At 43.2% G+C, this 17,695-nt stretch overlaps 1 protein-coding gene across 6 annotated transcripts in view; it reads left to right on the top strand.

Moving 5' to 3' along the window:
- fgfr1a (fibroblast growth factor receptor 1a) overlaps window positions 1-17,695 on the top strand; it is a 95,675-nt gene that overhangs the window by 54,220 nt on the left and 23,760 nt on the right. For 4 of the 6 annotated variants that reach the window (XR_012383561.1, XR_012383562.1, NM_001309399.1 and 1 more), the window contains exons 7-8: window positions 8,127-8,317; window positions 15,925-16,069. Coding sequence is in view for 4 of the 6 variants with exons in the window: in NM_001309399.1 (NP_001296328.1) it covers window positions 8,127-8,317; window positions 15,925-16,069 (336 nt within the window). In the remaining 2 variants the exon portion in view is untranslated. Of the gene's footprint in view, window positions 1-8,126; window positions 8,318-10,390; window positions 10,539-15,924; window positions 16,070-17,695 lie in introns of all 6 variants that reach the window. The other 2 variants (XM_009304304.5, NM_001309400.1) reach the window with 2 other exon arrangements.

Here is a 17,695-nt window from a genome sequence, read left to right as displayed (position 1 = left end):
TATAACTGAGGACGCGCGGGTGCTGAGGGAGGGAGGGAGGTGTCACAGACTGGCGGACACTGCCTTCTCTATTCTGCCGCTCTATGCGTGGATATAACTGAGGACGCGCGGGTGCTGAGGGAGGGAGGGAGGTGTCGCAGACTGGCGGACACTGCCTTCTCTATTCTGCCGCCCTATGCGTGGATATAACTGAGGACGCGCGGGTGCTGAGGGAAGGAGGTGTCGCGGACACTGCGCTCTTTATTCTGACGCCCTATGCGCGGATATAACTGAGGACGCGCGGGTGCTGAGGGAGGGAGGGAGGGAGGTGTCGCGGACACTGCGCTCTTTATTCTGACGCCCTATGCGTGGATATAACTGAGGACGCGCGGGTGCTGAGGGAAGGAGGTGTCGCGGACACTGCGCTCTTTATTCTGACGCCCTATGCACGGATATAACTGAGGACGCGCGGGTGCTGAGGGAGGGAGGGAGGTGTCGTGGACACTGCGCTCTTTATTCTGCCGCCCTATGCATGGATATAACTGAGGACGCGCGGGTGCTGAGGGAGGGAGGGAGGTGTCAAAGACTGGCGGACACTGCCTTCTCTATTCTGCCGCCCTATGCGTGGATATAACTGAGGACGCGCGGGTGCTGAGGGAGGGAGGGAGGGAGGGAGGTGTCGCGGACACTGCGCTCTTTATTCTGACGCCCTATGCGTGGATATAACTGAGGACGCGCGGGTGCTGAGGGAAGGAGGTGTCGCGGACACTGCGCTCTTTATTCTGACGCCCTATGCACGGATATAACTGAGGACGCGCGGGTGCTGAGGGAGGGAGGGAGGTGTCGCAGACTGGCGGACACTGCCTTCTCTATTCTGCCGCTCTATGCGTGGATATAACTGAGGACGCGCGGGTGCTGAGGGAGGGAGGGAGGTGTCGCAGACTGGCGGACACTGCCTTCTCTATTCTGCCGCCCTATGCGTGGATATAACTGAGGACGCGCGGGTGCTGAGGGAAGGAGGTGTCGCAGACACTGCGCTCTTTATTCTGACGCCCTATGCACGGATATAACTGAGGACGCGCGGGTGCTGAGGGAGGGAGGGAGGGAGGTGTCGCGGACACTGCGCTCTTTATTCTGACGCCCTATGCGTGGATATAACTGAGGACGCGCAGGTGCTGAGGGAAGGAGGTGTCGCGGACACTGCGCTCTTTATTCTGACGCCCTATGCACGGATATAACTGAGGACGCGCGGGTGCTGAGGGAGGGAGGGAGGTGTCGTGGACACTGCGCTCTTTATTCTGCCGCCCTATGCGTGGATATAACTGAGGACGCGCGGGTGCTGAGGGAGGGAGGGAGGTGTCAAAGACTGGCGGACACTGCCTTCTCTATTCTGCCGCCCTATGCGTGGATATAACTGAGGACGCGCGGGTGCTGAGGGAGGGAGGTGTCGCAGACTGGCGGACACTGCCTTCTCTATTCTGCTGCCCTATGCGTGGATATAACTGAGGACGCGCGGGTGCTGAGGGAGGGAGGTGTCGCGGACACTGTGCTCTTTATTCTGTCGCCCTATGCGTGGATATAACTGAGGACGCGCGGGTGCTGAGGGAGGGAGGTGTCGCGGACACTGCGCTCTTTATTCTGACGCCCTATGCGCGGATATAACTGAGGACGCGCGGGTGCTGAGGGAGGGAGGGAGGGAGGTGTCGCGGACACTGCGCTCTTTATTCTGACGCCCTATGCGTGGATATAACTGAGGACGCGCGGGTGCTGAGGGAGGGAGGTGTCGCGGACACTGCGCTCTTTATTCTGACGCCCTATGCGCGGATATAACTGAGGACGCGCGGGTGCTGAGGGAGGGAGGGAGGTGTCGTGGACACTGCGCTCTTTATTCTGCCGCCCTATGCGCGGATATAACTGAGGACGCGCGGGTGCTGAGGGAGGGAGGGAGGTGTCGTGGACACTGCGCTCTTTATTCTGCCGCCCTATGCGTGGATATAACTGAGGACGCGCGGGTGCTGAGGGAGGGAGGTGTCGCAGACTGGCGGACACTGCCTTCTCTATTCTGCTGCCCTATGCGTGGATATAACTGAGGACGCGCGGGTGCTGAGGGAGGGAGGTGTCGCGGACACTGTGCTCTTTATTCTGTCGCCCTATGCGTGGATATAACTGAGGACGCGGGGGTGCTGAGGGAGGGAGGGAGGGAGGTGTCGCAGACACTGCGCTCTTTATTCTGCCGCCCTATGCGCGGGTATAACTGAGGACACGCGGGTGGTGGTGGAGGTGACGCTGACGCCGCCCTCTCTATTCTATCGTCTATGCGCGAATATATCTGAGGACGCGGGTGGTGAGGGAGGTGTCGCGGACATAATTGAGGACGCAGGTGGTAAGGGAGGTGTTGCAGACGCCGCCCTCTCTATACTGCCACCCTAGGCGGCCGCCTAGGTCGCCTCTATCGACGCGCCGGCCCTGGGTATGGTTCGCTTTTTGGTACTTTTTGACAGTGGAAACGGGCCAATAGAGTCCCCTTCACTATACTGGGGCATTAGGACCCATACAAACCACAAGTTGAGCTCCCCCTGCTGGCCTCTCTAACACCACTTTTGTCAACAACCTAGCTTTCCCATGTGGTCTCCTATCCAGGTACTGACCTGGTGCAGGCCTGCGTCATTTCAGTGTGCGATCATGTGTGCAGAGAGTAATACCTGTTTTCTGAAATGTACATTTTGAGACAACTTAAACAAAACGATAAACCTATAAATTGCGTCTTATTAATGTAAATTAGATGTAAATTAGGCTCAGTTGGCATTTCTGTGTGGAGTTTGCATGTTCTCCCGATGTTGGTGTGGGTTTCCTTTGGGTGCTCCAGTGTCCCCCACAGTCCAAACACATGCGCCAAAGGAGAATTGAAGAAACTAAATTGGGCGCAGTGTATAAGTGTGTGTGTGTGTGTGAATGTGAGAGTGTATGGGTGTTTCCCAGTACTGGGTTGCAGCTGGAAAGGCATCTGTTGTGTAAAACGGGCTAGAATAGCTGGCGGTTCATTCCACTGTGGTGACCCCTGATAAATAGGGAGAGGGTATGGGTGTTTCCCAGTACTGGGTTGCAGCTGGAAAGGCATCTGTTGTGTAAAACGGGCTAGAATAGCTGGCGGTTCATTCCACTGTGGTGACCCCCGATAAATAGGGAGAGTGTATGGGTGTTTCCCAGTACTGGGTTGCAGCTGGAAAGGCATCTGTTGTGTGAAACGGGCTAGAATAGCTGGCGGTTCATTCCACTGTGGTGACCCCTGATAAATAGGGAGAGTGTATGGGTGTTTCCCAGTACTGGGTTGCAGCTGGAAAGGCATCTGTTGTGTGAAACGGGCTAGAATAGCTGGCGGTTCATTCCACTGTGGTGACCCCTGATAAATAGGGAGAGTGTATGGGTGTTTCCCAGTACTGGGTTGCAGCTGGAAAGGCATCTGTTGTGTAAAACGGGCTAGAATAGCTGGCGGTTCATTCCACTGTGGTGACCCCTGATAAATAGGGAGAGTGTATGGGTGTTTCCCAGTACTGGGTTGCAGCTGGAAAGGCATCTGTTGTGTGAAACGGGCTAGAATAGCTGGCGGTTCATTCCACTGTGGTGACCCCTGATAAATAGGGAACTGAAATGAATGAATGATTGAATTGGCGAAGCAGGCACGCTTCATGTTAACCATTTTCAAGTCAAACTTTCCATGTGGACAAATCTGTATTGGTCCCCCTCCTCCCCCACCAAGTCAGTCGCAGTGATTTATTACAAAACCCTTTGATTAAATCGATTCACGTTATTTAGCTTGCACAGGAAAATGATTCCCCAAGGGTCGGTCATGGGACCGCTGCAATGTTTACCCGACTCAATTAGATGCAAATGGCTGCTGTACACCAAGCGGCTAATGCTTTAGCGCAGCACCACTTATGCTTACCATTACTCCCTCAAATGAAGCGAAGTAACGGGTGGATTTACACATTGTGTGCGTCTCTGTGTGTGTGCGTGTTTGGCAAGGACGTCACGTGCACTCTGTTGATCATGCATTTTAAATGATCCATTGCAAAAATAAAGTGTTTACGCGATGAAGTGGATGAGTTAGAGACGCGGTTAGTGGCTCAAGATGAGATCAGAGTATTTGGAATAAAGTAACTCCAACACTGATTGGCTGACATGGGCTTGATTGATGCCTTCATTAAGTTGCACATAAATCAGTGTTACACCCATGTTGACGGAGCCCGCTGTGACATCATTTGCACCATGCATACACATTCATGAGAAGACTGCGTCTGAGTTTGTCACACACACACACACTAGACACTCACACATTAATGCCATGCTCTGTATTAGTACAAGGCTTATGATGATATCAAATGTTGTTGCGATTAGAAGCTGAAGCTTTTAACATGGTTTACACTTTAAAAATACATATATATATATATATATTTTAAATATGTATTTAGTAATTCAAGTTTGATGGGCAAAGATTAATCACAAAAAAAATTTAATTTAGGATGTGTGTGTGTTATACACTAGCCGGCCACTTTATTAGGTACACTTGTCCAACTGCTCGCAAATTTCCAATCAGCCACATGGCAGCAACTCAATGCATTTAGGCATGTAGACATGGTCAAGACGATCTGATGCAGTTCAAACTGAGCATCAGAATGGGGAAGAAAGGGGATTTAAGCGACTCTGAACGTGGTTGTTTGTGCCAGACGAGCTGGTCTGAGTATTTCAGAAACTGCTGATCTACTGGGATTTTCACGCACAACCATCTCTAGGGTTTACAGAGAATGGTCTGAAAAAGAGAAATTATCCAGTGAGCGGCAGTTCTGTGGGCGCAAATGCCTTGTTGATGCCAGAGGTCAGAGGAGAATGGCCAGACTGGTTCCAGCTGATAGAAAGGCAACAGTAACTCAAATAAGCACTCGTTACAACTGAGAAACGTTGCCTGGTCTGATGAGTCCATTTCTGCTGCCACATTTGGATGGTCGGGTCAGAATTTGGCATCAACAACATGAAAGCTTGGATCTATCCTGCCTTGTATCAACGGTTCAGGCTGGTGGTGCTGGTGTAATGGTGTGGGGGAGATTTTCTTAGCTCATTAGTACCAACTGAGCAGCGTGTCAACGCCACAGCCTGCCTGAGTATTGCTGCTGACCATGTCCATCCCTTTATGACCACAGTGTACACATCATCTGATGGCTACTTCCAGCAGGATAACGCACCATGTCATAAAGCGCCAATCATCTCAGACTGGTTTCTTGAACATGACAATGAGTTCACTGCACTCAAATGGCCTCCACAGTCACCAGAGCTCAATCCAATAGAGCACCTTTGGGATGTGGTGGAGTGGGTGATTTCGCATCATGGATGTGCAGCTGATAAATCTGCAGCACCTGCTTAATGCTATCATCTCAATGTGGACCAAAATTTCTGAGGAATATTTCCAATACCTTGTTGAATCTCTGCCACGAAGGATTAAGGCAGTTCTGAAAGCAAAAGGGGCTCCAACAAGTATTTAAAAAACTTAATAATAAACTGTCAGTGCCTTTTCTGTCCTTTTACAGACTTAATTCTCGCTCTCTCTATGTATATATATATATATATATATATATATATATATATATATATATATATATATATATATATATATATATATATATATATTTATCTTCACACTTGATTTTAATGTAGACAATTGAATAAGACTTTTACAGCAATAAACTACTAATTAGCTTCTCCTTAATAGTTAGTAAGATAGTATTTGGGTTTAGTCATTGGGTAGGATTAGGGATGTAAAATAGGTTTATACTTTATAAGTGCTAATAACAGCTAATATTTTAATAGTAAGTCAGTAGTAAACAGTGTGAGTTGTTGCTTAAACTAAAGAGTTACCTTTTTCTAATACAATATATAGTTTCAATCTACTAAAATGGCAAAATAATGCAATTCGTAACTAAATAAATAGAAAAAAAAAACCTGAGAATCATGACATATCTGTTAATTAACTGTTTTAAGTGTTCAGTATCATCTCAATATTGCTCTTAAAAACACAAAAAATACATAAAACTAATCTACATTTTAATGTACTTTAGGTTGGTTTTCCTTTTATTTTTAAAGTTTTTTTTAGGCTGGCCTTTGGTCAGACGTCCTGAGAGACGGGCAGTGGCTTAAAATAACATTTCCACTTATTTCCACTAAATTACAGCAATTATTATAAATGTATAGTGTGCATGCTAAAGTGGCTGCTTCCTGCTTTTTTAGTCGATGATAAAAATCTATTGGATATCCCTTTAGTCGTAACACTGATCTACTATTTGATTTCTTGAGGTTTCTCTTGAGGGTCTCTTCCAGCATATTAATCAAGGAACTTTGCTGCTGTACCATGGCTGCAACAGGCACGATGATGTTATACAATGCCTGATAATAGTCCCCAGAACCAAACCCTACACTTGCACCACCAGTTGAGTCTTGTATGTACTTTCATCAGGTCCCCAGCGAAAGCCTCTGCTGAATGCGTACGCTCAGCCACGAGTTGTAAAGGCTTTTATAGTTGACACGCTTGCCTTGTCGTTGTACTATTATTTATAACGACCAGGGCTTTACATTAACACCGGCCAACCCGCCAAATTCGAGTAGATTTCAGCTGTGGTGGGTTCGACAGCCACTTTGCCTGGTTGACAATAGTTTTTAGATGGCCGGTGCTGGCTCATCACTAAAAAAATTAAATGTTAGAGTATGATCATTTGACAATATGCGTGCAAATGTAATCTTAGGCCCCGTTTACACTAGTGTGTTTTAGTTTTAAAACGGCGTTTTAGATCAAAAACGATCCGCGTCCACACTAGCGGTTCACCTAGCGTTTCTGAACATATCTCCGTCCACACTACGCCACCAAAAACGTATATCACGTGACCATTCGCGCACTCCGGGCATGAGCGTTCTAGTATAAACAGGAAGCATGTGTCTCGCTCGACATTTGGTTATTGGTAGTCAACAAACGCCGGTTGAACAATGAACGCGATGGTAAAGAAAGCAAGAGAGCTATTTTTGTGGACAGACGACGAGGTCGAGTTGTACTAAACGTAACAAATGAATAACTCAATGCTGCCTAAAACAGACAATAGTGCAAACAACGCTCCCATGTCTGTGTCCATGTTGTTGTTTACAGTGAAGGCTGGTCTGCTGTCTTTCAGTAGCGTTAAAGCCATGTGTTATAGTCATGTGATAGAGGCTTGACGAATAAGGGAGGGATACGCAATGACACAAAAGCCCCAATCAGGTAGCGAATCTCAGCAGCCCCGCCTCCGTTTTCAGATGTCTCCGTTTTCCCTCATCCACACTGAGACAGAGCAGCAGCGTTTCAGAATGAAAACGGCCTCTTCAGCCTTTCCAAAACACTCTGTTTTCGGCGCTCGAAAACTCCGGCGTAGTGTGGACGGATGGCGTAACCGTAGCAAAACTTACGCGTTTTCAAACTAAAACACATTAGTGTAAACGGAGCCTTAGAATCGAGAAGCAGCATGACTGATAAGTGTTCGCGTGAGCAAAAGAAAGCAGGTGAATACCGAATGAGAGGATGATTAGGTGCGCGGTGAGACACAGGCGATTCTCGCTCACTGATGAGGGCTTTAGTGTTGCGCACTCAGCTGATGTGATGTGCACGAGTGCTTAAAAACTCCCGGGTCTTGATTCCTTAAGGTTGATTTATACTTCTGCGTCAAGCGTCGAGTGTTTACAAGTGTCGAGTCTCGTGAAGGAGAAACGTTTTGTTTTGTTTTAACCTTATGGTTAAAGTTGTTGTACCGCTATGGTAGAAATACTCTTCTATCTCTTTTGTGAAAAAATATACACATATTTTGGAAACGTCAAGCTATTTTAGATATGCAGGTTTTATTTCAACAAAATTATTAAGTTGCAATGTTTAAAAATGGGCAAAATGACTGCCTCAGTTGTTCAAGTGTTAATCATTTATGCTTAACTAAGCTAAAAGTCCCAGAGATTGACTAAATTGATTCAAAACATGGTTAAAAGCAAAAAATGCTCCCCTAGGGGAGCCTATTTTCTGAATAAAAGTGAAGTGTTCCTTGGATCTAATTTGATTGGTTTTAACTCGTATATTGTGCTTTGTTCAGAGCGTTCACCGCACCGGCCGATCCTCCAGGCCGGGCTGCCTGCAAACCGTACCGCAGTGGTGGGCAGTGATGTGGAGTTCGAGTGTAAAGTGTTCAGCGATCCTCAGCCTCACATTCAGTGGCTGAAACACATCGAGGTGAACGGCAGCAGATACGGACCTGATGGACTGCCATATGTCCGAGCCTTAAAGGTAAAAGAAAATAGACAAACACGAACGAGCCTCTCAGTGTTTCTGTCAAGTATAGGATAATGCACATCCAGCCAGTTATCACAGAATATGACAACTAATTACCCGTATAAAAACAGCGAGGGTTTTGATAGATTAATGCTGTTTAATCCGTTTAAATGCACTTAAAGTCATTATTATTTTTATTCTTTCAAGATATTTTTAAAGTGTTTGCTGTGTGAGTGAACAAAACAACTCGGCATATCTGTCAAAACTGCTATTAGACAGTGCAAGAAACCTTTGTCAAATTTAAGCTCCTAGAAAGTCCATCACCAAAACTACAAATGTGTATGTATATAAAATAATAGTACAAAACTATACACACAAATATTAATTAAAGCATATTTAACATATGTTTATAATCTGTGGACATTTGTGAAATAAGGGAGGGGGAACGAAAATTTAAAGTTTGTGTTGCAGTTTGCAACAGTCCCTACTGAAAAAAAAACAGCTTAAACCAGCCTAAGCTGGTTGGCTGGTTTCTGCTGGTCGACCAGGCTGGTTTTAGAGGGGTTTTGGCCATTTCCAGCCTGGTTTCCAGCCATTTCCAGCCTGGTCTTAGCTGGTCAGGCTGGGAGATGACCAGCTAAAACCAGCTTGACCAGCCTAGCCAGGCTGGGAGCCCAGCCAAAACCAGCTATGTCCAGCTTAAACCAGGCTGGTCAAGCTGCACTTTTTCCACTCAAAGGTGATTTCACTTCAACTGAAAGCGCATCGCGCGCAAGGGGAAAAACACGAGGTGCAGCAGGCGGTTAAAATGCTAGGCGTGCAGGGCGCATAAGCAGCATAAAGCGCGTTTGATGTCCCACTAGTGACAATATACAGCCACATCGCACTGCTAGTCGTGTGATATTGCGTTTATACAACAGTTCAATGGCATGATCGTATATATAAAAAAGAAAATCAAACAAGGAGAGTCTAAAAAACCATGTTGTGAGAGGAACTACTTTCTTCCACCATTTATTCACATCTGCGGCTGATGTCAGAACAGCAGAAACCGTTGCTCATCGACTAACGTCATTTTAGAGCTAGTGTTTAAATGATTCTCTAGCGTAATGTCTAAAGTAATGACAAAACAGGCGATTTTAAGATTATAATGCTGAACAGCATGAAATGCCATCAGTCTACAGAGATATCCCAGTATTTCTCTGTTGCAATCATGATTTCACAATAATTAATCCAGAAAAAGCCAAAGCAAAGCAAACACTAGCAGATTACTGTTAAAACAGCACTATCAGGTGTTACTTACTTGTTTTACAATGATTTGTTCAGCTGTAGTTTGAAATTTATGCTAAGTTATTATGCAGTCTGTCAACATCTTGTGGCAGAACATCAACCGGCTTTGCTCTTCTCAGTATGACAGGCTGATGGCCGCCGTCTAGTGGAATCTCTGAAATTATAAATATTTTAAAAAAGGCACTATCCTTATAAATAAACTGCATAGTTGCAATCTAAACAACTACATTCTCGCCTAAAGAAACTCAAAAGTACATCATGTTGTCCAACAGCTGCAATATTTGTCAAACTGATCTTATTTTTCTGCTCGTCATGTGGGAGGGAGTAATACACAAGAGTGAAGAGGCTGTGCGAGTGCTGATATTGCGGAATATTGCACGGCTATCAGCCAATCAGATTTGAGAACCAGATAGAACTGTTGTATAAATATATATAAATATATATGTATAAATTTATAAAAATATCATTTTAAAATGAATGTAATTAATTTTAATAAATAATGTTTTGTTATGAAAACATGGAACAAAAGTATATTTGTGTTTGTAATCTATTTGGATGCTTTAAATGACAGTGCTTAGAAAGAAAATCACACATCGGCAATAAAAATCTATATATCGGCAGATCACGCTCACCAGAAAATTAGAAATCAGAATCTGCCAAGAAAACTACAATTTCTAATTTACTACACATTCATCTTCATGTTTTTGAGTGTGTTCTCCACAGATTGTCCTAACCAGTTTCATTACAGCATTAAAAATGCCAGCAGGGATGGATAATTGACCGTGTGTTTGGCCTCCGCAGAACTCTGGGGTCAACAGCTCGGACACACAGGTCTTGACCCTGTACAACGTGACCGAAGAACAAAGCGGAGAGTATATATGTAAAGTGTCCAATTATATAGGCCAAGCCAACCAGTCGGCGTGGCTCACCGTGGTTAAACACTTACAAGGTAACACACGACTTCTGCAGCAGAGACACACCAGTACAGAAAGAGACAGATATATGTGGTTAGAAACGGTGGTAATCAAGCTTTTAGGAGACCACAGCTCGTCTTCTCGTCGCTCCTTTTTTTCCTGTGGTACCGTAAATGACGCCATGGAAAATCCCAGCAGAGCAACTGGAAGTGTTTTGGCTGTTGTTTACATTGGACGTTTCCTTCTCTCGGTCTCTTGTGCCCTCCTAATAAGGGTGCGCTTCATGCCCTCTGAAGATTACTTGCGCTCTCCTGCACTTCAAAAGCGTTTCGGTGGCACCTTGCGAATGTGCCCGCCTGAATTCCTTCACTTTGCTCTCAGCCTTTTCTTTCTTCACCTTCGACTTTGTTTTCTGTGACTGTCGCTTTCTCGTAGGATAGAAATGCCAGTGAAGTCTCGCTGTTTCTTTATCACTGAAAGGAATTAATGATATTTGTATTTTATTTTAAGATCTGGTTGATGTGGGGGTGGCTAAGTGGTTAGCCCTCTCACCTCACAGCGAAAAGGTCACTGGTTCAAGTCCCGGCTGGATCAGTTGGCATTTCTGTGTGGAGTTTGCATGTTCTCCCCGTATTGGTGTGGGTTTCCTCCGGTTTTCCCCACAGTCTAAACACATGCGCTATAGGGGAATTGGGTAAGCTTAATTGGCCGTAGTGTATGAGTGTGTATGGGTGTTTCCCAGTACTGGGTTGCAGCTGGAAGGACATCCGCTGCATAAAACATACACAGGAATAATTGGCTATTCATTCCCATTGGTGGCTGTGAGAGAACAGTTTCATAAACATCTTCCAGTCTTCTCCAGGAGAAGCTACACTATGGGCATTCATTGTTTACTATTTGCTTTGTACAGACACTAAATGGCACCACTCACGCAGAGTGCGCAAACTCACACTGCTTGTTTCAGTGTGACCCCCACCAAGTCTTTAAAATCATTCAGGTGCGGATACATCTGTACACTACCTGACAAAAGTCTTGTCGTAAACAAATAAGCAACAAATAATAACTTGACTTCGTCAAAAGTGGCATGAGGTCGCATGGACCCAAGATTCTCATAGAAATCAGTCAAGTTTGGTGAAGGAAAAATCATGGTTTGGGGTCTGAGATCTGCAGAATGTTTAGCAACATCAACAGCCTGAGCTATCAAGACATTTGTGCTGCCCATTACATTACAAACCACAGGAGAGGGACAATTCTCCAGCAGGATAGCGCTCCTTCTCATACTTCAGCCTCCACATCAAAGCTCCTGAAAGCAAAGAAGGTCAAGGTGCTCCAGGATTGGCCAGCCCAGTCACCAGACATGAACATTATTGAGCATGTCTGTAAGATGGAGGAGGCATTGAAGAAAATCTAAAGAATCTTGATGAACTCTGGGAGTCCTACAAGAACTCTTTCTTTGCCATTCCAGATGACTTTATTAATCAGTGATTTGAGTCATGTCAGAGATGTATGGATGCAGTCCTCCAAGCTCATGATGGAGTCAGACACAATATTCATTTTGTCTTCACTGCAGCAGGACTTTATATTCTATACTGGACATTATTTCTGTTCAGTGATGAGACTTTTATCTAAGCAAAGTGAGAGCTTACTGTCCTAATGAAATCATTTATAATCAAGGCATGATCAGATTTTATTGTGGTGAAATAAGTGTCATCTTGACGCCTTTACCTTTCATATAAGCCACTGCTGATACCAAATGATCAACTAGAAGTCAAGTTATTATTTGTTGTTCCCAAAAACATGGATCGGCGACAAGACATTTGTCAGGTAGTTTATTAGCTCTGCTACTCGACTCTCCAGTGTTGTTGTTTGGACGTTAATCTCCTTTCTGACCCTCATGTATGTGATATACGAATGGAAGGGAAGAAATTGCGCATCAAAGAAGGCGGAGTCCTAAAACACGCCCACTGATTGTGTAATTGCAATAAACCAATGGGAGCTCAAAGGAGTTTAGGAGCCAAAAATAACTTTAGTGCCTAAAGTTTGCATTAGTGAGCTGTTTTGAATTGCCTAAACCAACTTTATTTTCAGATTTTTAAATTTTTTTTATTAATTTTTAGTTCGCGCTTCGATTTCGTTTAAAGTGTAACGAGTTCTTTACTCAAGCATTTTTCTCTTTTATTTCCTCTTTCATATTTCTTTCACACTCTTTCTAATCGTTTATTTTCATCTTCCTGTCTGATAGCCTTTACTTTCGATTGTGTGTGCTTGTACTTGTTTTTATATCCCAGTGGGGACACATATTAATGCACACAGACCTGTGGGGTCTTCTGTCGCTGAGAGGACCGACATTGAGATACACATGACTTTAAAATTGAAAATGTAAAACTGCAGATTGTCTTATGTTATGATTGGGGTAGGATGATAGAGTATAGGGTTTGCATAATACACTCATACACTCTCAGAAATAAAGGTACGCGAGCTGTCACTGGGGTGGTACCTTTTCAGAAGGTACACATTTGTACTTAAAGGGTCCATATTGGTACCTCAAAAGTAAATATTAGTACCTAAAGATTTTAAGAGGAACACTTTTGTACTTTTTAAGTACTAATATGTACCCTTGAGGTATTAATATGGACCTTTAAGGTACAAATTTGTACCTTTTGAAAAGGTACCACCCCAGTGACAGCTCGCGTACCTTTATTTCTGAGAGTGTAGGAAATAAAGGTACAAAATCTGTCACCAGGACGGTACCTTTTCGACAGGTATTATTTTGTGCCTAACAGTCTGTAATGATGCATATTAATACCTAAATAAAGTACAAATCTGTGCCTCAAAGTACTTAAAGCTACAAACGGGAACTTTAGCTGTACAAAAGTGTACGCTAAAACAGGCATTGCCAATCTTTTTAGGCCACAACCCCCAAAAAAACAATGCCAGGGACTCACAATCCCTCTATTTTCCTCTGAGGTGGTTAGAAATATACAAACGTTGTGCACAATGGTGCACAGACCAATAGAGTGGAGGAACTATGACGTCACTTTGTAGGCTAATCGGCTGCTAGCATAAAACTGGTTCCCTCGTGAAAATCCCTATAGGATTTTCCCTTAGGGTTTTCGAAGATTGCGAATAATAAGCTCTGTGTTCAAACACGGTTCATTACACTTACACGTTTTGTTCAACCGGATAATTGTCACACGAAAATACAACTTTGAGCACTTTTTGATCTTAAATGCAAACGCAAGACTTGAAAAGCTAACATTAGGCTATAAACGGACTACAGAGCCCTCGGGGCGCTCGTCAGTGACGTCAGCCCCACCCTTTTACAGACGACTTATCAAGCTTATTTTTTAGAAATATTGTCCATGACAAAGAGTTAATCTCTCTGTTTATTATATTATAATCCACGCTATATATTATAAACTAATAAATACGCAAACACACATAGACCTTTGTGCCTTTTGGATCGTTTTTACGTGGGAAATCTGTTTTGCTTTGCGGTTGTTCTAAAAGTTTTAAAAATGTGTATGAATGTGCCTATATAGTATTATTATGAGACATATATTTAAATAAGTGTATCGCTCGCATGCACACAGCCCGCTTACCTTAACAGACGACAGAAATGAGGCGTGTGGAGAAACAAGTCAATCAAATGCCTGAAAGTTCCATCATGGACACAGAGCAACATTCAATATTTCTTTTTTGTCACGAAGTACAGCGAAAAGCAGCTCATACAGTCACATCTGCTGAACGTTTTATGGAGGAGTGTAAATATTGCAGTTAAATGTATTCAGATGATGAAAAAAAGACGAGAAATCACTTGATCACGTTAAAATGACAGTTAATATGCATGTATTTTTACACATTTATTCACACGTTTGCATTACTGCAGGGCAGTAGGAGAGAGACAGGCTGCACTGGTGAGCAGTATCTTCATAATATCGTTTAATTAAAATAAATGATCAACAAATGAATCTGTCCTGACAGCCTTTACAAGTGAAGGAATTATCTACACACAATCTGAATTCTCAATTAGAATAATACAACAAACTATAAAATACTATTCATGAAAATACCTAAATTACAGACAAATCCAAACGTCCAACACAAGCGAGCTGCGCTCCAGACCAGATCAGTTCGATGACGTATAATGTCCCCGACACCGCCTGTAGTCCCATTTAGCAACTTGATAGCAACCGTCTTTTTTAAAGAAGCATAATCGATTTAAAAGTTGAAGAGTGAGCTGTAACTGATGTGTTTTATGTCGTAGAACAAAATGTGAAAGTATCTTAAGTTGGTGTTAGCCACAAACCTTATTTAAGTGATTTTACTGAAACCCCATTCAAAAAACCCATTGACTTTGGGACGAGGGAACCGGAAGTGCTAAAATGCTAGCTCGCTTCCGGGTTTTTGCATACAAATTGACGTCATAGTTCATCCACTCTATAGTCCTATAAAACATGAGCATATTGACAACACAAACAATGCAACAGTCTAACCATACACCTTTTTATAGTAATTTATTAATTTGCCTAATTTCAACATGAATATCACCTAAGGAGATGGAAAGGCACAGTATATGAAACACAACAAGTACATTATTTAATTTTGGAGACCCCCACTCAGAGAACAACCTCCATGTTCAGTTGTGATCTATATTTTTAATGTAAGTGAATGCCAAACATGTGTGAAAGCTTAAGATGGTGCTGTAAAATGTATACGCTGTAATTAACGCTATTGCTGTGATGTTAATCTAACGTAGTCCCCCAAGGCTCACAATCCAATAAGTGTTTATTTTTAATTATTAACTTTTTTTATATATATATTCTGTAGGTTATAGATCAAATAAAGTACTAATAATAGTTTAATAAAAATGTGTTTGTTTTTTGGGAAATCACCAGGCGACCCCCTACTCACTGTCGTGTGACCCCCAGTTTGGGAACCACTGACCTAAAGATACTAATGTGCAGCTGTAAAGTACAAAAGTGTACCACCCCAGTGCCAGCTTTTGTACCCTTGTTTCTGACAGTGTAGAATCATGAATACATCTATGAGTGTCCCCACTGGGATATAGGAACAAGTCTGTGTGTGTGAGACTGTGTGTGCTCAGAGTGATTCCGGTACAGTCTCTGCTGGGCGATGTTCCATGAGGCCCATCTTGTGCATGTGGAGATGGACATATTCGGGTAAAAGTCACCCTCGTCTTCAGGTGTTGGGTCTCAGGTGAATCCGTGTTCTCCAACTAACCGCAAATCTGCCAGCAGGCTCATCGAAGGATCCAATCGGGGAGCAGTTCTTCTTTCTTTAGGGACGGTGAAGGGTGTTTCTAACGCCCCTCTTTTTACTCCAAAAAACTCTCTCTCTGTCGCCTCCGGTGGGTTTTCCTGGAGCTCTCTGGCTTCATCCTGTGGTTCTTCTGTTTAGACGGCAGGCGTCAACACCACGGATAAGGAGATGGAGGTACTGCAGATCAGGAATGTGTCTTTAGAGGACGCTGGAGAGTACACCTGCTTGGCCGGAAACTCTATCGGCCACTCCCATCACTCTGCATGGTTGACTGTCTATAAAGGTATCTTGTGGTGCTCTTTTTGGTTCATGGTTTTCTTCTGCCTGTCTTAAAGCCCAAAGTATGTTTGGTTTAGTTTTACATGCATGCTAGGGTACAGTCTTCATCCTGAGTGAAAATTCAACTGTTTTTAACCATCCATATATGATGTACGCAAATGTGCATTGAGTTGTTTTTAGTATTTAGTTTTGTTTTGCAGTCAGTTTGCAGTTGAAATAGGGTGCAATACTTATTTAATAAGTAGGTCTGTGCAGTATTCATTTGACCCCTATTTATTTAGTAGGGGTGTGCAGTATTTTAGTAAATGAAAGCCAAGACTAAATGTATTGGTCCAAAATTATTTTCGTTTACTCCTCATCCACCACCAGTGTGCAGCATCCACCTGGATGACGCGACGGCAGCCATTTTGCGCCAGACCGCACACCACACACCAGCTGATTGGTGGAGAGGAGACAGTGATGAAGCCAATTGAATATGGGGAGGGTTAGGAGGCCATGATGGGCAGAGGACAGTGAGCAGATTTGGCCAGGATGCCGGGGTTAAACCCCTACTCTTTTTGAAGGACATCCTGGGATTTTTAACGACCACCGAGAGTCGGGACCTCGGTTTAACGTCTCATCCGAAAGACGGCGCTCACTGAGCAGTATAGAGTCCCCGTCACTATACTGGGGCATTAGGACCCACACAGACCCATGTGGTCTCCCATCCAGTTGTTCATTCCTTTACTACGTAACTTCATTGTTTAATATGAAAACGTTTACCTTAATTCTTCATAATTATTTACTGTATTAGTTTCATTTGCATTTTGTGTCCACTGTCTGTTCATGCTATTACTTTATTTTTATAACTGATTGGCAAAGATAGACGTAACTTAGCTTTGCTTTCATCACTTTTGAATTTTACACTAATTGCAGTTTTTCATTTTTAGTGATTCAAGTTTTTATGAATTTATATTTATTCATGTTTTTGATTTGCATTATGAGACCTTGATCTTCCTTAAAACTACTTTTAACCTTGAAAAGTTGGAAAAAGTGACTTTAGTGAGCATTTTTAATAGTTTAATGTGTTATTTTCTTTGGGTTGGTGTTGTATATTACACTACAAATCCCTTGTAATACACTGCCAGTACATTTTCTTTTATTTTACAGACTTCTCGCTATATATTATTATTTCTTGTGCATTGTATTATTTAAAACTACTAAAATGTCAATAAACGTTACTTTGTTAAACTCTAGAGTTGAATTTTCAACATTAAAAGTCAACAGAGCAGAGATTAACATCCCATAATGCAATTCACTACCGTAAATAAATGAAAAACACTTTAATTTAAATGATTAAATGCTTATTTTTATATTATAGGGTGATTTTAACAGCATTTTAATAGGCTTCACACACTCAGTGTGTTTTTTAATTTTTAATTTGAGTTACTCTGATCCCAGCTTGCACGTTGTTAAAATTGAGATATTATCATAATAAATATTGCACACTCCTAGTCTGATGAACTCCTACTAATTACTGAAAATCCACCAACACATGATTCTTGTGTTTAAACACCAAAACTCAAGCATACTTTGGGCTTAAATTTGTTCACACTGTGGGTTGAATATGGTGACATCGCAATTGTAGATT

The sequence above is a fragment of the Danio rerio genome, chromosome 8, assembly GCF_049306965.1.
Source record: "Danio rerio strain Tuebingen ecotype United States chromosome 8, GRCz12tu, whole genome shotgun sequence".
NCBI classification, from domain to species: Eukaryota; Metazoa; Chordata; class Actinopteri; order Cypriniformes; family Danionidae; genus Danio; species Danio rerio.
The sequence above is the reverse complement of the archived record's forward strand: the minus strand, read 5'-3'. Positions and strand labels throughout refer to the sequence as shown.